Source organism: Balaenoptera ricei, chromosome 8 (assembly GCF_028023285.1).
Source record: "Balaenoptera ricei isolate mBalRic1 chromosome 8, mBalRic1.hap2, whole genome shotgun sequence".
In the NCBI taxonomy this organism is placed as follows: Eukaryota; Metazoa; Chordata; class Mammalia; order Artiodactyla; family Balaenopteridae; genus Balaenoptera; species Balaenoptera ricei.
Window position 1 is genome coordinate 86,301,776 of NC_082646.1, and position 22,798 is coordinate 86,324,573.

General features: G+C 37.3%; 1 protein-coding gene across 22 annotated transcripts in view; it reads right to left on the reverse strand.

Annotated features, from left to right (window-relative positions):
• The window catches only part of DCDC1 (doublecortin domain containing 1), a 466,050-nt gene that overhangs the window by 362,179 nt on the left and 81,073 nt on the right, over positions 1-22,798 (reverse strand). For all 22 annotated transcript variants that reach the window (XR_009504676.1, XM_059931315.1, XM_059931310.1 and 19 more), the window contains one exon: positions 15,338-15,431. Coding sequence is in view for 21 of the 22 variants with exons in the window: in XM_059931315.1 (XP_059787298.1) it covers positions 15,338-15,431 (94 nt within the window). In the remaining variant the exon portion in view is untranslated. The remainder of the gene's footprint in view (positions 1-15,337; positions 15,432-22,798) is intronic.

The window sequence follows — 22,798 nt, forward strand, 5'->3', positions numbered from 1 at the left end:
AAGGAATAGTAATAATAATACCTGGCATATACATACCTAATTCAGAGAGAACTAGGCGTCAGATAATGTGGGTAAAGCTGTTTTAGTCTCCTTGGCTGCAAATCCTAGGTCAACATATTACTTACATTTAAATATTTTACTTAGGATGTAAAATATATATATGTCATGAAAATTTTATATTTTAAATGTGAGAAAAGACTGAAAAGTCTTAATAGTTACAGTAATTACAATGGAAGTTTCCCTTTTGACATTTCTCCATGTTTGTTTCACAAAAGTTGAATCTTCTATAAAAAGCACTTTATATATTTTTGTCTGTTATTCCACCTCTCTTCTAAAAACTCTCAGGAGGAAGAAAACCAATCTCTGCTGAGTCATGTTTTTTTACATGGAGAGCTTTGTAAACAATTGTTTTATAACAGGTAGTAACAATTAGGCTGTTTTCATTGGCAATTATACTTGTTACAATGTTTTTTATAATGAACTTCTAGGATCTTGGAAAATCATTAGGGTTAGAGAAAGATTTTTGGTGTTAAGAGTTCAAAGACTCAGAAATAAGAGATATAAAAAGTAGAAGCTAAAAAGATAAACTCAAGGAGAAGAGGGAAAAAGCAAGGACTTGGTTAAAAAATTACATAAATACTGAAGCAAGTTTAGCCCAACAAAACCTAGGGGTGAAGATCATATATTCATGAATGTAAAAGAGAGTCTATGTTTTAAAGACTTCAAAAGGGAGTTTTTGACATATAAAGAGTCTATGAGCAGATTAGACTGCTTTGTGAATGTTCATATCACACAATTGTGCGTTCAAATACTTAATAAAAGATGACAGTGATCCAATTATAATGGGAGTTCTCCAACTGCCACTAAAAAAACTTTTTAAAATCAAGCCTTAACAAAATTCTTAATATTCTCTATGGATCAATCGTAGAAATATAAATCAGTGATTAGTTAGCAGGGTTTCTTTCTTTTGTTTTTTGTTTTTGTCCACGCCACCCAGACCACAGCAGTGAAAGCCCAGAATCCTAACCACTAGGCCACCAGGGAACTCCCAGCACTTTTTGTTTTTGTCCAAGCAATGAGAGTAGCTAGTGCTCAAGTTCAATGTCTGGAAGTCACTTAGAGGACACTGAGGGCCATGTCTAAGGTACCCTGGAACCAAAGCAAAGTCACAGAGAGCATAGTCCCAAGGAAGGTTTGAAGACTTTTCCTGAGTGGCATCTTTCCTACACAAAAGGGCTCTTAACTGGCTGCCTTTGTGTATTTCAATCTAGAGAAATTTCAGGGCTGATTAATAACCACCAGCATTTGGCATCCTTCTTCAGCAAGAGACCTAAATTTTTACGTTTCATAAAATTTGAGAAGTAAAGGTAAATGGTAAAGGGATCCAAGGATTGAAGCAAGGCAAATGTACTTAATTTTAAAGAAGGTAAGTTTGATCTTTATTCCCTGAAAAGTTCTAGGGCAGATTATAAAATGGTTTGTGAACACTTTTAGAAAAATAAACAATAATCATTAGGACCCAACATGGGGTAATTCGCATACTAAGCAAATATTTAATGTGCAGAGAGTGAGACCCATGGGGAAATTCCCTCCATGGAGCTTGACATCTCTAACAGCAACATATAATCATTATTGCTTCCAGTGGAAAGCAGATCTCAATAGACTGTGGCTACCATCTATTGTCTTTAAGCAACGTACTGCTAAGTCTGTATGTCCCTTCCCAGATAAATGGGCGTATCTGCAACAAGGCAGGAGAACGTAGAAGGTCTGCAAGCCTCCTGGTTAAGTCCTCTATTTAGAATTCATGACTGCTTTCTTTTGATGCTTCTCTTTAAAAATGATAGAGAAATACGTCACTCACTATCCAAAACAAGACAAAAGAAAGTTATAAGTGGATGCTTCCCTAGCTTACAATTTCTTTCCTGGAGAAAGTAATATAAGGAATCAGAATGAACACACACACATATAGTTGTCCCTGTATGGGACTTGACTGTAGGCTGCAGGCTACATACCCTTCTGAGTTACACACTTTTAACTAAGAAAGCAATGCCATTTACAGGGCCCAGACCATCTGCACCATTGCGGAATTCCACATTCAGCAGAGCAGGAGAAGTACTAGCAACACAAGGGTAGTACTAGGCATTTTAGGGCATAAAGGGAGAGGGAAGCATTTTGACTAGACTCTCTCAAAGTCCTGAAATTTCCATTTACATCTAAAGGAATCTAAGTACAATGCTTCACCAAGAAGGGCATCATCCCCAATTTTTGTAATATTTTATTATAACCCCTCTATGTTATTTAGACCTGGGTTAAACATGGGAATAGAGAAGACTACTAAATCTCTGTCCTCACGGATCTTACAGTCTAGGGGACAGGTCGATATTAAATAACTCCTCAAGCAGTTTTATTAATTACAGTTGTGACAATTACTATACACAGGGTGCTATGAATGTAACAGGGATACCAGTTCTAGATAAGGGAGGAAGTGGGACAGGAGCAAGCCAATGTTGGGAAAGCTATTCAGAAGAAGAAATATTTAAAATAAGACCTTAAGAAGAGCAGGAAAAACAGCTTGCAAGGAAGATAGGGGAAGAGAATCCAAGCAGAGGAAACATATGGTAAGGTACTGGGGCATGAAGGAGAATCAAGTGTTTGAGGAACAGAAACAAGAAAATAAAGTGACTTGAGCACAGAGATGAAGGGGTCAGTAGTACAAGTGAAGATGGAGAAGCTGGGTAGGGAGCAAATCACGAAGGCCCTTCAGGCCATGATAAAATTTTACGCATTGATTCAATAGGAGCAATTATGACAGACTAAGCTCACTTTTTAAAATAGTGTTACTAGAGTGAGGCAATTAGAAAATTGTGTTTAAGTTGGAAATAGGTGAGCCTATAGATTCATAACTAAATGAACAGCCATATTCAGGGAAAACTAATATAAATCTGAAGCAGGGACCCTATTAGCATGCTAAAGATCTCTGTCCCTAATCATGGGCTACTTAACATTTTTATCAATAACTTGGACAGTGGTAAAGTTGGTATTCATACAAAATTTACAAGTGAAAACAAAGATAGGAGAAATTGTTAATCCCTGGGTGACAGATTAAATATCTGAAAAATCTTGTAAGGCTAATCTACTAAATAAAAACCTTGTAAGTAGAAATTTAGTAGTATCAATGTATAAAGTTCTGTTCACATATCTAAAAAATCAGCAGTACAAGTACAGGAGAAGGAAGTAGCCTAAAAGCAAATTGTAAGCAAAAACTTGGGGGCTTTAATTGACTTTAAGTTCAATTTAGATCAATGATATGATGTATGTAAAAGAAATAATAATGCAAGTTTAGGCTAAATAATGATCTGAAAAAAAAAAAAAGAGGAGGTGGGGCTGCTTTACTCATCATTGATTAACCTGGAAAATTGTGTACAATGTGGGGTCAACAAAGAGGAATACCAAAAAAACTAAACAGAACAAAGAGTTACCAGGATGGTGAGGGGTCAGAGAAATAGATGGAGAGACTGGAGATATTTAAAGTGGAGAAGATTTAAATCACACTTGTTCAAATATTTAAAGGCAGTCATAGACTGAGAATTAATTTGCATTATTCAACTCCAGAAGACAAAATCAAGACTAACGGTAAAAGTTTAAAAGTTATTAGATTTTTTAAATTAAATTAGAGCTATCAGAAATAGAACAAGTAGTGGCTGGATGGACACTTATTGGAGATGATTTAGAGGAGATTCATGACAAAGTGAGGTTTTGGTGATGACCAAAGATGCTTCTAATGCTGAGATCCAAAGTAAATCAATCAACAACACTATTCTAAAGCAGCTATCAAAAAAATGTAGTCATGGGCTTCCCTGGTGGCGCAGTGGTTGAGAGTCTGCCTGCCAATGCAGGGGACACGGGTTCGAGCCCTGGTCTGGGAAGATCCCACATGCCGCGGAGCAACTGGGCCCGTGAGCCACAACTACTGAGCCTGCGCGTCTGGAGCCTGTGCTCCGCAACAAGAGAGGCCACGACAGTGAGAGGCCCACGCACCGCGATGAAGAGTGGCCCCCACTCGCCGCAACTAGAGAAAGCCCTCGCACAGAAACGAAGACCCAACGCAGCCAAAAATAAATAAATTAATTAATTAATTAAAAAAAAATGTAGTCATTATCATTTGTTTTTTACACTGCACTATGCATCTAATAATGCATACACATCTTCAGGCTTTTAAAGTTCTATGGAATATGGCAAAATACTATTCAGAGTGGTGGTGAATCACTAAGTGACAGCACTGAGAATTAGCAACAAAAAGTAGTTAATAGTGGGTAATTTGTGCAAATTTAATTCAACAAATAATTGTTTTGAATTTTAATTCACTCATTCATTTAAAAAGTGTTTTTCATCACTTACTCTAACAAAGATTATACTTAACAATTATTATTTAAATATTAATTTTTTGCGGGTCTATTACATGCTCAGTCCCATTGTAGATATTAAAAGATTTTTGGAGTTTTTTTTTTTTTAAATATGAGAACAATATCTCTCTTTAGTTAAAGAGATAAGTCCTACACATGAAACAGAGATATAAACTGTTATGTATATATAAACAAATGTTATGACATATGGTACAGACATATGATATCAAAAGAAGTTATAAGAGGTATTAGTAAACAAAATAATGCTTGAATGTCAGGATATAGAGTGTGAAGACTGTCCTGATATGTAAAGTTTTGAGCAAAAAAAAAAAAAAAAAAAAAAGGATATTTTAGGAAGATCACTCTTTGGCTACACAAAGGATTAAGATTTAGGAATAGAATTTAGTCTAAGTAGTAAATAAAGACAATGTGATAATATTTATGAAGTATGAATAGCTATCTATATTTGGTATCTATTGCCACAATAATGCTGCATAACAAACCACCTCAAAACTCAGAGGCATAGAACAACAAATATTTATTAAGCTCAAGAGTCTACAAATTACCTGGGTGGTTCTGCAGGTCATAGCTGGGCTAGATCACATGTCTTGGAATCAGCTGGCCATCTAGGATGACCTTGGCTAGACAACTGGGATGAAGTGGTTCTGCTCCACTTGTCTTTTTTTTTTTTTTTTTAATAATTTTTGAAGTAAAATTCACATAACATAAAATCAACCATTTTAAAGTGAGGAAATCAGTGGCATTTAGTACGTTGAAAATGTGCGACCACAACCTCTAGCCAGTTCTGACAAATTTCCTTCATTCCAAAGTAAAACCCCTCATACATTAGTTTACCCATTGTCATCTCCCCTCCAGCCTTAGAAAACATGAATCTGCATTCTATCTCTATGGATTTATCTACTCTGGATATTTCAAATATAAATGGAATCATGCAACATGGTACCTTTTTTGTCTGGCTTTTTTCATTTAGCATAATGTTTTCAAGGTTCATCCATGTTCTAGCATTATCAGTACTTCATTCCTTTTCATGGCTGAATAACATTCCATTCTATGTATATACCACAATGTATTTCTACCTTCATCTTTTCATGGATGTTTGGTTTCCACCTTTTGGCTATTATCTACACTGCTGCTATAAATATGCATGTACAGGCACATGTTTTTGATTATTTTCAATTATTTTGGGGTATACATTTAGGAGTAGAATTGCAGGGCCACATGGTAATTCTATGTTTACCTTTTGGAGGAACCACCACATCGTTTTCCAAAGTGGCTGCACCATTTTATGTTTCCAATATCCAAAGTTTCCAATTTCTCCATCTTCACCAACTTATTTTCCATTTTGTCTATGTGTGTGATTTTTATTTTATAGTCATCACTAATGTGTGTAAAGTGTTACTTCATTGTGGGTTTGATTTGCATTTCCCTTATGGCAAAGGATGTCGATGTGCTTCTTGGCTGTTTGTACATATTCTTTGGAAAAATGTCTATTTAATTCCTTTGCCCATCTTTTTAATTGAGCTGTTTGTCTTTTTGTTGTTGAGTCTAAGAGTTCTTTATATATCTAGGATATTTAACCGTATCAGATACATGATTCGCAAATATTTTCTCCCATTTGGTAGGTGGTCTTTTCACTTTCTTGATAATGTCCTCTAATGTACAAATTTTTTTTAAATTTGAAGAACTCCAATTTACCTATTTTTTTCTTTTGTTGCTCATACTTTTGGTGTCATGTCTAAGAATCCATTGCTAAATCCAGGGTCATGAAGATTTACCTCTATGTCTTCTTGGAAAAGTTTTATGCTTCTAGCTCTTATATTTAGGTCATTGATCCACTTTCAGCTTGTTTTTTCTTTTTTTTTCGTATATGATATTAGGTAGGGGTCCAACATCAGTCTTTTGTATGTGGATATCCAGTTGTGCCAGCACCATTTGTTAAAGAGACTATTCATTCCCCATTGCATGGTCTTGACACCCTTTTGAAAGTCAATTGGCTACAGATGTATTGGTTTATTTTTGCACTCTTAATTCTATTCCATTGGTCTATATGTCTCTGCTTGTGCCAGTACCACACTGTTTTAATTACTGTAGCTTTACTTGTGGTATGTTTTGAAATTGGGAAGTATCAGTCCCCCAAATGCAAGGAGTTAACAAAACTCAAGGTTAAGGGCACAATTCTCCACAAGACTGCCCTCCCTCTGACCAGCTGCCTACAAATTCTGGGGTCTTCACTACCACCTTAGGGTCAGTATTTTGCTAGAATGTCTCGTAAAACTCAGGATAGTGCTATACTTAGGGGACCAAGATGGTCAGGAACCCTGAGAAACACATGAGTAATTTTGGAGAGAAAATAACACAAAAATATTGAGACTTATGGAGGGACCCTGACTAGGTGGCTTCATGCTTTGATGATGCTTTAATATGCAAGGACTATGTGGGTTTTTTGTTCATTTGCTTGCTTGCTTTTTAACCTTGGTGGTGTCTGGCAACTTACATTGGGTCATGTAGTGGAATTTTCAGTTTTATATTTGTGCTCTTACTGAAGGGACTGTACATGAAGAATAGGGAGGTTGGCCTGAAATTTTTAATAAGCAAGAACTGTGTAGAATTTTGAGCTTGATGGATTACAGCAACTGAAGGCAGCTGGGATTATTTTCCACTAACCCTGGCCTTCAGAAAATGCTAGCCCAGGGCAAGGATGGGGTTACTGTGCAGGCTGCAGCTACTGGCACTTGAACTAGGCAGTGAAAGTCACCTGATACTGCAGGCAAGTCTGAGATTGGGATTAGATCATTTTAGGCATTGGAAGGGAGAACAACAGTTGCTGTTTTTCTGTGTTTTGCAACTAAATCTGCAGGTCAGGACTTTAAAGTTTAGTGGCAGCTGGGTTCTAGCTGCTACAGTGAGGTTCTATTATTAAATTGATAGTACCATGCCTAGATAGGAAGCATTAGGTCCCATGCCTCAAATTCTGTTCTCCATTATGTTATTTTAAACTACATTCTGGGCCAAAAAGGAACTGTGGACGAGCTAACCTTAGATTTGTGTGGCTTGTCCACAAGCTTTTAAAGTAAACTCCACCAATTCAGGTTGACTCTAAGTTTATTTATCACATAAATGTTGACCATGGTTCTAATTGTCAGAAACCCAAACTATGGCTTCACCTATAGAAAAGTAGTAGATTTGTTATAAAAAGAATGCTTTGTCTTCTTCAGTTAGGTAGTGAAACAACTCAAAGAAAGGATTACAAATCTAGGAATCAGATTTGTTAAAGGAATCAAGAAGAAAGTAAAGTGGTTTTAAAATATGCTTCAATCTTACAATCAGAACAAAGCAGTGTGTGCATGAAAACAAATAAGATAGCTTATTTAGCTCAAGGAGGAAAGAGATTTCCTTAGAATAAATGTAAACATCTGATCTGAGAACACATTCGACAGATATGAAAAATAAAAACTAAGATCGTGAAGGCCAGGTATGAGGGTACAGGAGGTACATCCAAGTCTAACTACTCTTAAAGAGGTTATTATAAAAGGGGGGTATATTTTAATTGTTACAAAATCAGAAATAAGAAATGGGGCCCCAGTGAAACCTAACAGAGAAATCTCATAGATAAGATCTCAGAGAGCAAATCTTCTGTGGAGAGCAATTCCCCGGAGAAGGCAGAATCCTGAATATTGTGAAGAGGTGGCATTTAGGTTACAGATAAATTAATAGCAAGAGAAATCAGAGAATCTCTTATGAGGATGGAATAGTTATACAAAGAGTGCACATAAAATCTGAACAAACTGGAGAGGGGAATACTAAGAAGATTAATATAAAGTACTCCAAAAAAAAAAGTATTTGGTGAACTCCAAAAATTTATGGGCCTAAGATTAAGATTAAGAAAAGGTAAAGGCAAGATGAATTACATTACAGGAGATCCAGGCAGAACAAGAATAAATCAAGGAGTCCAGATCTAAATTAGACGTTGGACTGTGGGAAAATACATCCTGGGTAGGATTATTTAACTCAGGGAGGCGAAAATGGATAAGACTGGTTTGAACAAAGGATGCTATTGACAAACTTGGAATTTATTGACTTCATATCTCTCACTATGAGAGACCCTGCAAGGAAAAAAATAGCTAGAGAAATATGTTAGAAAAACACAAGTATGGATCAGAAAGCAAAAAGAAGGTAAAAGAAAAGAAAAACCTCAACTGCTGCAAACAATGCAGCCCCAAGTCTGTTACAGGAGGGAATTTTTCCGAAAGGAACAGGAGTTCAGTAGAGGCAAACCCTGGAGGCAAATCCTAAATACTGAAGAAAAGGATGACAGAAACGTTAACTCAAAACCAGGAGCATTCGGGCTTCCCTGGTGGCGCAGTGGTTGAGAATCTGCCTGCCAATGCAGGGGACACGGGTTCGAGCCCTGGTCTGGGAAGATCCCACATGCCGCGGAGCAGCTGGGCCCGTGAGCCACAACTACTGAGCCTGAGCGTCTGGAGCCTCTGCTCCGCAACAAGAGAGGCCGCGATAGTGAGAGGCCCGCGCACCGCGATGAAGAGTGGCCCCCGCTCGCCGCAACTGGAGAAAGCCCTCGCACAGAAATGAAGACCCAACACAGCCAAAAATAAAAATAATAAATAAATAATAAATAAATAATAATAATAAAAAAAAAACCAGGAGCATTCAAAAACTGAGGAAAGGGGCTTCCCCGGTGGCACAGTGGTTAAGAATCCATCTGCCGATGCAGGGGACACGGGTTTGAGCCCTGGTCCGGGAAGATCCCACGTGCCGCGGAGCAACTAAGCCCGTGCACCACAACTACTGAGCCTGCGCTCTAGAGCCCGTGAGCCACAACTACTGAGCCCACGTGCTGCATCTACTGAAGCCTGCGCACCTAGAGCCTGGCTCTACAACAAGAGAAGCACCACACTGAGAAGCCCCGGCACCGCAATGAAGAGGAGACCCCGCTCACCGCAACTAGAGAAAGCCCGCACGCAACAATGAAGACCCAATACAAACAAAAATAATAAATAAATAAAAATTTTAAAAAAAACCTGAGGAAAGACCATGTCTTCAAGAGGAAATGGCAGTACTGTTGGCCCTCACTGGGCACCTAAGAACATGAGCCTCAGAAACATAAACAGTTCCTTCAATTCAGAGATCCACTGAAAGTTATTCTCCAGTTGGAACTGATGTGGAGATGAGGGGGAAGCTGTGTCCATCAAGCAGGTTTCTTAGGCCAGAGGTCAGTACAGCAGTCACCGGGACCCAGGATTGAAACTAATGCTTCCAAGGCAAGGTGGACACTATGCCACTAGATAGGGCCCGTGCTTGGTTCAGCACGGGGTCCGGAAACACAGGACTCAGAGGGAAAGAAACATTAAGGTGTTTGGAATATTTTACAAAGGCAAATAACGGTAGAGTTATTTTCATAAGTCAAACAAGTCTTTATGACTGGGGCTACCAACAATGTAAATTTCTAAATGTTGCAAGAGTGCAACACTCTCAGTACCCTCTGAGAATAATAATAACAGCAATAATGATGATAATGTTATATAACATTTACCAAATGTCTGGCACTTGTTCTAAGGACTTTACACAGACTTCACTTAATCTTTACAACAATCTATTAATGTAAGTATTATAATCCCTATTTTACAGATTAGGAAACTCACTCTCAGAGAAATGAATAACCTGTCCAAGGTCATACAATAAGTGGCATAACTGGAATTTGAGTTCTGGCTCCAAAATCAAAGCACTTAACCAACACTTTATGAAGCCTCTTTGAGAGAGGAGACAGTGTATATTGTTCAATTTTTCCTGTAAGATATTATAAATACATAATGCTATAATGAATGCCTTGATGGGAGATTGCTTCCCACTGAGTTATGTCACAGGTCATAGACTCTGCTCAACAGTATAAACTGTCTGGCATCTTGGAAAGTCTGACATGAAGAATGCTTTCTCTTCTTTGCCTTCCTTCACTTAGTCTCTGCTATGGTCTTTGGCAACAAGCACATGGGTCTGGATCATGCCAAACAGGAAACAACATTTTGCTTGGAATGGCCACATGAGAAACTGGGGATTGGATTCTATTCTGAACGTGCTGGGTGTGGGACTGACGTGATCATCTTTTGGTTCAGTCGGAAGTAGGAAACATGAGAAAGTTGGTGTAGACCCAATTCAACTTCTGAAGCCCTGAGAGATGACACCCACTGCAGGAGCCCAGACAGTAGCTGCTATAGGAATTCCAGCTCAGACCAGGCATCCAGAAGCCATCTGGCTGATACTGGAAAGAATAAAATAGGAAGGACTTCAATTTCTTTGAGTTTTAATTTGAGAAGTTTGAACTTTTATTGGATTTTAACTCACAAAGGTAAGATTATTTGATTATGAAATTCACTTTGTGGACTTTAAACTTTTGGATTTTAACTTCTTTGAAATCTTATTCTTCAAATTTGATTTCTTTACAAAAAATTGATAATGGGCAAGAGAATATGCAAATTCAGGGTATGTTATTAGAATTTTGTAATTGAAATATGTTAATCGTGTCAGTTGATCTCATTGTAGAATCTCTGAAGAACTTGTTTAAGAATATATAGCGGGCTTCCCTGGTGGTGCAGTGGTTGAGAATCTACCTGCCAATGCAGGGGACACGGGTTCGAGCCCTGGTCTGGGAAGATCCCACATGCCGCGGAGCAACTAAGCCCGTGAGCCACAATTACTGAGCCTGCGCGTCTGGAGCCTGTGCTCTGCAACAAGAGAGGCCGCGATAGTGAGAGGCCCGCGCACAGCGATGAAGAGTGGTCCCCACTTGCCGCAACTAGAGAAAGCCCTTGCAGAGAAACGAAGACCCAACACAGCCATAAATAAATAAATAATTAAAAAAAAAAAAAAAAAAGAATATATAGCTATTTCGGACAGCTAATTTGAGGTAGGAAATGGAATAGAAAATGAATGTTTTGGGGTTTCCCTGGTGGCGCAGTGGTTGAGAATCTGCCTGCTAATGCAGGGGACACGGGTTCGAGCCCTGGTCTGGGAGGATCCCACATGCCGCGGAGCAACTAGGCCCGTGAGCCACAACTACTGAGCCTGCGCGTCTGGAGCCTGTGCTCCGCAACAAGAGAGGCCGCGATAGTGAGAGGCCCGCGCACCGTGATGAAGAGTGGCCCCCGCTTGCCGCAGCTAGAGAAAGCCCTCGCACAGAAACGAAGACCCAACACAGACATAAATAAATAAATTTAAAAAAAAAAAAAAAGAAAGAAAATGAATGTTTAGTGTTCCATAGCATGGCTTTGGATCCAATTTAATTAATGTACTATTCTAACTCATTTCAGAATCTTCTAGGGTAAATTTCATACTACCCACCATGATCTAGAAGGTTCCACAAAGGAGCGGGGTTTGGTTATTGGAACAGCAGCATCATAAAGGTCCTAAGAGACTGAGTATCTCCTTCCACAAGAGGGAGAGTGCCTCCCCTGGTTCACCATAATGTAATAATTAAGCTAAAGAAGTTAAGATAACAAAAAGTTGGGGAATGTTTGGGGGAATAAGAGTGTTGTTATTAAACAACTTCATCAAACTCTGATACTATCTACATGTGTTCTGCCACTACTATGTGCTTCTGTAACATCGGGTAGCTCATATATGATTAGTAAACAGGGGAATGATGTCAGTAAGATATAGAAGTTTGGTTGGTGAATATGTGCTTTTTCCTAGGCAAATGAGGCCAACAGAGTAGGAGTAGAATTCTATTCTTTAGCAGGGAAGATAAAAGACGTTAGCTTGGCTGTTGCACCGGGGCTCCCTCCCCAGAAAGGTGCACCCTATGCCTTGCATTACTCTTTGTGGGAGTTTTGCTTCCTCCTGTGCCTTCTTTAAAGAAGCCCCAAACCTGGCTCAAACCTCTAGTTGACTTTCGTCTGCATTATCTCACATTCTATTGTTTTTGTGCAGCTTTAATATCTTCTGAAGCAGCATTCTGAGATGCCTACCTAGGCTATTTATATTATCTCCTAAGTTAATAATTATTATTTTAGTTAGTATTCTCATTTTAAAAGTGCATAGACTTTGGTCTTCCCCAAACCCATTTTTCTCACAGCACCATTATTTTTGAGGGTGTAATTTTGCAGAATGCATTTTTCACACTTATTTTATGCTCTAGCAGAAATGCTGTACCAGCATGTTGACCATATATAGGAATACGGCACCTTTACACAGTGGGTAGCTCTCTTATACTCTCAAAAGAATTGATCAACATAGGAGCCACAACTAAAGAACTTTTCCACATGTAACAATATAAATTTCTTTGTTAAAATCTTCTATGGTTTAGAAATTTAAAAACACAAGTGATTTGCAAATCCTACATGTTTTTAAAGGTTTTACTAGACTTGATAGAGTAAAAAAAGTGGTTTAATGTCATGTCAAATGTACTCATTTCTCACAGCACAGGAGGAACAATTGAAAGTATATCTAATCCCCAAAAAAGAAGCAACAGATAGGAGAAAATCTTTTATTTTGTACATCTGTTACTTTTAGTTCTTGGTACAATTATGCTTCTAATTTGTGCTTAAAAATAATAGATAATTGCTATGATATTAATATTAAACATTATTAAATGACTTTTTCTGATCTGATACAGAGCAAGTAATCAAAAAAAAGTCATATATCAAATCAGAATGTTAGCATTTATTTAAAGTAAAAGATAACTTTCATATAATACTTGACCTTTCCCAAGTTAAAGTTCAGAAGACTATCAGACATAAAAGTTTAGGGATCTCAATCATTTGATGCACAAAATTATACTAACAAACAAAAAAGAAATCCAGAAACCTAATGTTAAGTGACTAGGGTGCTGCACACTGGAAGTTCCTCCAACAGGATTAGCTTCTTTAAGTATTTTAAGTCCAGTGAGCTTGTTATGCTTCCCCATGTTAGTAGTTGCATAGGCTAATTTCAGCTGGCATAAGCTTCTATAAGTATGCAAAAACACAGGGCAAGGCATGCATTAAAATGTGATAATAGCACACTTCTGGGAAACGTGAAGCATGAGGCATGAATCTGAATGCCTCTGGCATCCATGAAGTCTCACACCTCAGAGTCAGAACTTTTCTGTTTTGATAAGTAATTCTGTTATACCACATTTGGGAAGGGAAAAAAAAAATCAACTTTCTAAATTTAATCTTTCATCTTAACCAGGGTTCCTTAGAGTTCCAACTCTAGCAATTTAGTCAAATATAATTTTTTAATTCCAGGTGAGATGGAAATCATTCAAAGCTAGACAGGATCTTAAGAAAATGCATTATTTATTTATTTTATTAATGCAAGTTTAAGAGCGATTATATAATATTGTTTATCATAAAGAAAATTTAAGCCTATGTGATGGGGGAGGGGACAAAAATGTAAGAAGGAAGAAATCAACTTAATAATGTTACTCTCCCCACTCCCCCAAAAAAGACCATAAGGAAGGATTCTCTGTGTTACTTATGTCTTAGAGGTAAATAACTAATGCTTCTAGATAATGGGTAAGTGTCTACAAGTGCTTTAAAATCTTCAGATGAAAACTCCTAATAAAATGAAAAATAATGCTCATATCTAATACAAACATTAAAAATAAAGAAAAATAGATTTGGTTTCTAAATACACACACACACATATATCATACTTGGTAAAAAAAATTTTAAGAGTTATAAACAGTAAGTATCAAAATATCACAGTGGTCACTCAGTAGTATTAATTAAGGATGATAAAGCCAGGAAAGTTTGCTTTTATACAATACAAGCAAGAATATTGGAAACAAATGGGAGTATCCAGTAGAGCTATATCCCAAAATCACTTACAGTTGTCTGGATCTAGCCTTGCAGTTAAGTATGCTACTTAAGGTTTTGGCCCTGTTCAGGTATATGAAGTTAAGGTTTAAATGAAGTGATAGGACTATACAGTAGCACATTTAATAGTGTTAATTGTGGCACTATTAAAGTAATATTAATTACTACTAAAGAAATAAAAAGTAAATTTTTTAAATAGTAAAAAGTAAAGTAATAGTAGTAATTATTACTGACAGTAATTTAATGATGTGAAATCATGTATTTTTGCTTTCAAAGACTGGCAAATCAGCGCCTTAAGAAATAAAGAGGGAGGTCTCATATTTTGACAAAGACATACAATAAAATTGTTTTAAAGCACATTTCATGACTTTTGAAAAACCTCTAGAAGTTAACCAAAACATTAAAAAGACTCTGAGCATACAGTAGCACAATTTCTTGTCTTTCTCTTTTGAAAGCTGTATACCATAGAAACTGTTAAATATGAAAATATATCAATTACTTTTGTTTATTAAGTTATGGCTTGCTAAGGTTAAAATACCCATCATTTTTTTAAAAATCTAAGCTTGTGCTGTGCTTAGATGACTGTTCGTGACCCCCCCAAAATTCATATGTTGAAATCTAATCCCTAAAGGGATAGTATTTGGAAGGGATTAGGTCAAGAGGGTGGAGCCCTCATGAATGGAATTAGTGTCCTTATATAAAAGACCTCAGAGAGTGCCCTTGTTCCTTCCACTATCTAAGGACACAGTGAGAAGACAAGCATCTATCAATCAGAAAAGGGCCTCCAACAGACAAAGAATCTACCAGTGCCTTGATCTTGTACTTCTCAGCCTCCATAACTGTGAGAAATAAATGCTTAATCTTTAAGCCACTTGGTCTATGGTATTTTTGTTATAGTAGCCCAAATGGACTAAAACATGATGAAATAAAAGATTCCCCAAACCTTAATACTGTTTCATGATTTCCCTTCATATAAGAATGACATGTTATAGTTAAACTGGTTTTTATATCTTTTCCTTTTAAATGTATAAAGGAAAAACAAAATTATGTAAATGCCTTTTGAAATAGTATCACATAGCTTACAAAATCTTTGCCACTTACCTTTTGAAATATCTTTAATTTTCCTGCCATACAAATCATAAAGATATCTGGCTGGTGAATTTAGGTTCATTCTCATTGTGCAAATATCTAAAACCTACACAGAAAAAAAAAAAAAACCTTATAAATAATTTATCACAGTTAGCTCTAACGAAATTGAATACACATTTAAAGTCCTTTCTCTACTATATGGGTATTTTAAATTATATTATAAAATAAAATTTGATGATTTATCAAATGTTTCTAATATATGAAATGGAAAAAGGCAGTTAAAATGGTTAGATTCCAATTGTACTTTGAGCACACACACAAATATTAATAAAAGGAGAAAGGAGATGTAAGGAATATTAAAAAGTAGTTATATATTATTTAATAAATGGTAGAACTCTGGGAGATTTTTATATTATTCCTGCTATTTTCTATATTTTTCATTTATTTTACAATGGGGAGGATATTATGTTTTAGATGAGGTTTTAAGGTACTTTCCTTAGCTTTTAAAGTCTTTCCAAGTATCTGAAAATATATTATAAATATAGTGTGACCACAGTTCACCTTGATAACTTATGTGCTTTGGGTACTAAAAAATGGAATTAATAAACCACATTTCAAGGTTTTCCATGAGCCTGAGTTTGAAGAACTTCACATTTAATGGTTTCTAATATGCTAAAGCCCTTCTCTTAATATTTTAATTTCTCAACCTGTTCTTTTTTTAAATTAATTTTATTGGAGTATAGTTGCTTTACAATGTTGTATTGGTTTCTTGCTATACAGCAAAGTGAATCATTCATACATACATGCATATTCACTCTTTTTTGGATTTTCTTCCCATTTAGGTCACCACAGAGCACTGAGCAGAGTCCCCTGTGCTATACAGTAGGTTCTCATTAGTTATCTATTTTATACACAGTAGTATATATATGTCAGTCCCAATCTCCCAATTCATCCCACTCCTCACTTCCCCGCTTGGTAACCATAAGTTTGTTCTCTACATCTGTGACTCTATTTCTGCTTTGCAAATAAGTTCATCTCTAGCATTTTTCTAGATTCCACATATAAGAGATATTATATATTTGTTTTTCTCTTTCTGACTTCATTCTGTATGACAGTCTCTAGGTCCATCTCTGCAAATGGCACTCTTTCATTCTCAACCTGTTCTTGATATAGCCCTTATAAAGGTGTAACAATCATCTTTCCAACATCAGGGAAGACTTAAAACATGCATCAGTTGGAGAGAAAGTTCTACTCACAAGATGAGAAAAATTAAAGTAACAGAGGGGAGTTGGGAAGTATCAGGAACCTGAGGGCAGGCTTTTATCAGGCTTTTGGAAGTGACTCCCAAAACATGAAATTTGCCACATTCATTTAAAAGTCCATAATATATTCCAAGTCCAAACCGAAAGTACTTTGTCTTCCATTCTTACTGTTCATAGCTGTAATATATTGCTTTTACATAACCAAGAACTGCTGAAGGACAATGTTCATTATATGATTATATTTAAAAATTTTTCTGATTACTCCATTTCTGCCCACTTTTATCCCTATTTTAAAACTGGAGCCTGTAATCCTAGCCCTAGCCCAATCAACCCATTTTCTTTGTGACAACAGACATATTTAAACAGCTTAATGTATATGTAGAGGCAAAACTGTACTTTCCTTTCAGTCTGGAGAACAACTTTCAAACGTTGTGACTCAGTTGGTTTATCATCCTAATTGCTGCATCAAGGGATGTGTTGCATTTAAAAGGCAAATATTTAACTGATTAATTTAATCTGACAAATTGACCTTTACTGGATTATATCAGAGGTTCTCAGCCTTTATTCTACCCTTGAACATGACCAATAATTTTCCCACATGCCACATACTCCCAAGGCCATTCACAGGACTGTGTGTGTTTCTTGCACTCTAGCTGCGATCCAGAGCTTTGGGCAATGTTCAGAAGGTATGTATTGCTGCTGTTTTTCTCAAAACCAAGAAGACTATTCGTGATTAAAGATAAAGTTATAGGAATAATCTTGAACCCTCTAATTTAGGAGGGAAATATTCACAGTAGCTTTAACTAGCTTTACCTAGTTAAAAAGCAAGGTACTTGCAATGTACTTCATAAGTGACTGCAAGCATTGTCATGTGGAGCAAATCCACTGACCTCCAATCTGCCTACTTGAAGTGTGTCAGTTCAGGAGGACCAATGTCACGTGTCCTCATAAGTCAGACACAGTGCTCCCTAACTTAGAATGGCCCTCTGATATCACTGTCCCTACCTCTCTCCAGCCAACTTGCCCATGGCTGGGACTGGTCCTTGCTACCCAAACAAATAAGGTAATTAATAACTCTGGCAACTCTCTAAACCTTACTCTTCCTGCCTTCCCTCCTAACCTCTTGGGTTAATTACTTTAATGACTACTACACACAAGTTAACCTAGGTCTCCCATCTAATGCACTCAAACTTTTATTAAAGATGTTCAGAAAACAATATTCGAAATATAAGAGAGGAGGTATCAGGAGAAGAAACTGCAGTTTGGTCTGTGACTTGAGACAGAAAGGATAGTGGAACATACAGACTGACACTGGCAGGGAATCTACACATTTTTAGTAATTAACACAGTGTCTGACTAGAAGAATTCTTTTGTTCATCACTTTCTTCCATGTGACTCTGTGCCCAAAGATTATCTTTTACCATCACCAATGACAAAAATACTCAAAGGAGTTAACTCAGTATGCATTCTTCCTTAGCCAGTCACCTCTGAATACTACTAAGAATCTACAGTTGGTCCCACAGACCCTAAAGAGATGCAACCCCCTCCTCAGGATCACCACATTCTTCATCTTTCCATTTTTTATGTTTAGCTCTCAATTTCTTAAGATTACAAATCTATTATTTAAAAGTGCAACGAATCCCCTTTAGTACAAATTATATCCCCTAGTTACTAGTGAAGCTTCAAATACCTAAATATCCTCCAAAGTTAAAATTTACCAATTAAACTAAGTAAAATATGAGCTTTTTAAAGATAGTTCCATTTACTTCAACTAAAATTTCTATGATTTTTAAAATTATCTCAAATATTGCTGCCTTTGAGTCTTAAAAGAATTAGCCAAGTAAAATCACACGGCTTTTCAACTCAAAGATTCTTCTTTTCATTGCTAAAACATCAGTAAAAATGTTTGTGCAAGCCAAGTTTTAAGAGTTAAATGAGTTTAAAAGCTGGCAATAGAAAATCAGATATATTAGAAATTAATAATGCATCAACAACACTGTCATTCTCTCCTACTTTCAGGATGAAAGATCCTTGCAGTGTTTAAGCAATGCCAACCTTCAGTAATCATTTTCTCACAGTAAATTATCAGTGGTATGAATTAGTATCAATATAAATTTCTGTCAAAAGCCCTGAAATGAAGCCTCTACTTGTAAGGTCATTCTTAAAATTCACAATTGAAAAATGTTCAACAGTGCCAACTTGCTATAATATTAAGGTTAATTAAAATACCGTTTCCACTAATCTGTACCCGTTAAGCTTGTTAAAATATTTCTTTTTTGTTGTTGTTAATTTCTTATAGCTTAGGTTGTAGAGAACTCTTCTGATACTGAAATCTAAAAACCATCATGCTATAAAACCAGACTCCTCTTGACGAGCACCTGGGAAGAGATTTTCCGCAAACTCTTTTTAGCTGAGTTCATTTGTTTATAGTTTTGGGAGTCACCTCCATGCCCAGACACATCTGGTGCAGTTTGCAGCTTCCGGAATGGCCACCATAGAGGTGGCGTGGTTCCACAGTCTACAGCCTCTGAGTTTGGTTTGGCACTACCCAAACGTCCAGGTGAGAGAGTATGCTTAGCGCAACATAACCCCAGGCCGAGTGAGCTGAGTCTACAAGCCATCAGATCAAACAACGTCATCTTCCTCAAACACAGAGAACTTTGATATCTTTTAACATATTTTTATGAGTCAAGCCCAGAAATGTAAGCCCAGATTTAGACCTCCCTACACAATCTCTTCAAAGGATCCTTAAAGCAGGGGTCAGCAAACTACACACACCATGGGCCAAATTCTGGCCACAGCCTGTTTCTGTATGGCCTGTGGGCTAAGAATGGTTTGTATGTTTTTAATTGTTAAAAAAATGATCCAAAGAAGAATAATATTTTGTCACACTTTTACAGTATATGAAATTCCTATTTCAATGCCCATAAATAAAGTTTTCTTGGAAAACAGTCACAATGTTCATTTATACATTTTCTATGGCTGCTTTTATGCTATGCAACAGAGTTGAGTGGTTGCAACAGAGACTTTATGGTCTGTAAGAAGAAGAATATTTACTGTCTGCCCCTTTACAGAAAAAGTATTCCTACTCTCGGTGTACTGCATCATCATTCACTTAAGGTTCTATATTTTCTTGTTCTTTATATATTATTCTCAACTTCTTCATCCATTTCTAAAACCTTTGCATTGTGCACTCTGAAAACGCTCCCCCCCCCCCACCCGATCAACAAAATCGACTAGACCCTTAACCTCTTCTAAAAGAAAACGAGCTTTCCCCTGAGTTCACTCATTTCCTCAGAGCCCTCTCAAGTGCCGGGAATTTAGTCTCTCATATCACACAATCTCAAATTTGGGAAGTGGTGTTACTTACAATGTTATTTCAAGATAATTTCTCCCCAGCCCTCTTATCGAACAAACAAAACAAACAAACCCTGCCCCCCACCCCCACCCCAGCATCCTGACCTTCAAGTGCACCATCTCTCCTAGGTCTACTCATTCTTCCTCATTCATGGATAACCTTTGCCACAAGTCCTAACCCTGGGTGACCCTTACTGTTTACACTCTGTGTGCACACCAAGAAGCCTGGTGCTCCTGGAGAAAGTCACGCAAATGAACACATCCTTATCACTATTACTCATAATCACCAACCTCCATGGTCCCTCAATACTGCCCAGTCACTTCTATTTCATATCTTTGGTCAAATCTCTCCTTTCCTTGCCACAATAAATATTTCAAACTATCTCTGCTGTGTTTTTCTCCACCCAGCCTCCCCTCCCCTACTTCCCTTCTTGTTGTCAGCAGATGGAATGACCTCCTACATGAGAGAGAAAACTGAAGCTTCATCTTCCTGCTACCAAAGCTACAAGCCTACCTATTTCTACACCCATCCTCTTCTTTACCCTCTAGTTGTATTACAGGGGTCCCTGCTCCTATCTAAGGCCAATACTACACCTATGCTTTCAGTTATGTTTGCTGTCAGGTTTTAAGGCATGATATTTACTCATCATTTCTTGTATATTTTACTACTCCTTCCCAACTAGATTTTTCCCACTGACACTTAAACATGATCAAGTCTTTCCTATCTTAAAAATTAAATCCTCCCATACTCACATCTCCCTCTAACTATTCTGATGCACAGCTAAATATCTTTATCATTTCTCTGTTTCCATTTCCCTTCTTCCCACTCATTCTCAGGCCACTCCAGTCTGGCTTTCGGTATCATTTGACTGAAATAACTCACAAAGATTACCAATGACTACTACATTGACAAATCCAAAGGACATTATCTTAATGCTCATTAATTTTGATCTTTGAATAGCATTTGAGCACTTCCTCTTTCTTTAAACTTCTTTTTTTCCTGAATTCTGAAATATGATAATCCACTAATTTTTCTCCTGCTTTTTGTTTTGTCTTCAGAGGCTCATCCTCCTCTATTTATTCACTAGAGTTCTTGAAGATGGTCCTAGCCCTCTTCCTGCCTCACTCTAAATTCTCTCTTAAGGCATTCTAATCAATGCCCCGATGTTTCATTTTCCATCTACATACTGACAACTTCCAAACTGGTATGTCTATCCCTGGAATCCTCTGAGCCTCAGACCAAATAATACCTATTCAGTATCTCCACTTAAACAGATCAAAGATCCCTCAAAATCAACATGTCCGAGACTGAATCCCAGCTCTTCCCCTTCAAGGCTAGTCTTCTTCCAGCATTCTTTGCCTTAGGGAAACATACCTCCTCTATCTAGATATGCAAACCAGAAACTGCAAAATCATCCCTGATAGATACCCTTAACATCTCACTGCCCCTTACCCCATATATCCAAGCTATTATCAGGGCCTGTCAGTTTTATCTTCTAAAAATCTTAGAAGTCCACCCACTTTATCCATTTCCACTCCCTAGGTCCAGGCTATTATCATCTGTCACTAGGACTCCGGCAATACTTAGCTAATAGTCTCCCTGCATCTACCTGGCCCACCCAATCTGTTTTCCACTGAGGGCCAAAGTAAACTATTCAAAAACATGAATCTGGTACCCTTTCTTCCACTCCTAACTAAAAGTCCCTATATGACTTCTCACTGCTCTTTGGAGGGGAAAAGGCAAAAATCTGTAACCTTTCCTACAAGGCTACTCTCTCCCTCATATACTGACCTTTCAATTTGGGATTCATCCTGTTTACTCTGCCATGGAATCCTTTCATATGCTGTGCTCTCTGCTTAAAAAGGTTACCATCTTCAGTATCCTCTTTGTGTACCCAAATAAATCCTGTTTATCTTTTCTCAGAAGACCTTCTTATGTCACCTACTCCATATTCAATAATTTGACCATTTTACAAAAGCCCTTTCCCACCACTAGACTTAAAGCTCCTTGAGAACAGGACCATGGCTGGTTTTTCACATCCTTATATCCAGGTGCTTCGTAGAAGTTAATAGTCATAAAAATACCATGAATTAATGAATGAGTAAAAGCTAATATATGTCTAATTTAAATTCATTTCATCATAAATTTTATATTGTTATTAAGAGTTTGATATAAGTAGCAAATAAAATTTCTGACAGATGTTATAAAATTATGCTATAACTAAAGTGTGTGTAATTCCCGAAAAAATATTTCAAATAAAACTAATTCTTTTTAGTACTAGAGCACTGACCCTGTGAAACGGAGCAGGACCCTATGGTCCTTCCCCACCACCCCCATTCAACCATGTCTTCTGCCTGCCTTTTGCCTGTGAAAAAAACTGTAGCCAAAAAATAAGTTTAATCAGAAAAGTGAGAAAATGCAGAAACAAAAGAAAACAGTCCAACAAGACTAAATAATAATAGTTTAGTCATTAAACAAAGCCAAGGACCTTTAGTTCCTTCTCAAGGGCTCTAGATAATATCCTGAGCCATACTCTGTGAGCTATCTTGTAGATATTGAAACCCCCCATCAGGTGGAAGAAGTTAACTACATGATGACCAGACTGTAGCCATGACATAAGCTGCCACAATTCCGGGACTAGGCCTCAAGGAAATGGGAATAAACTGATCCTGGAACTGAAGATTGTACTTAAAACAATTAAGGTGACGCTGGTCAGACAACCGCATGACCAATTTCAAGATGACGGTCAGGAGCTGAATGTGCTGTTTCTGCATGTAGCCCCCTCCCTCCTTCTATAAAATTTCTTGCTTACTGGTTGTCAGTGGAGGGGCGGGGGTGGGGAGTCAGCCTTTG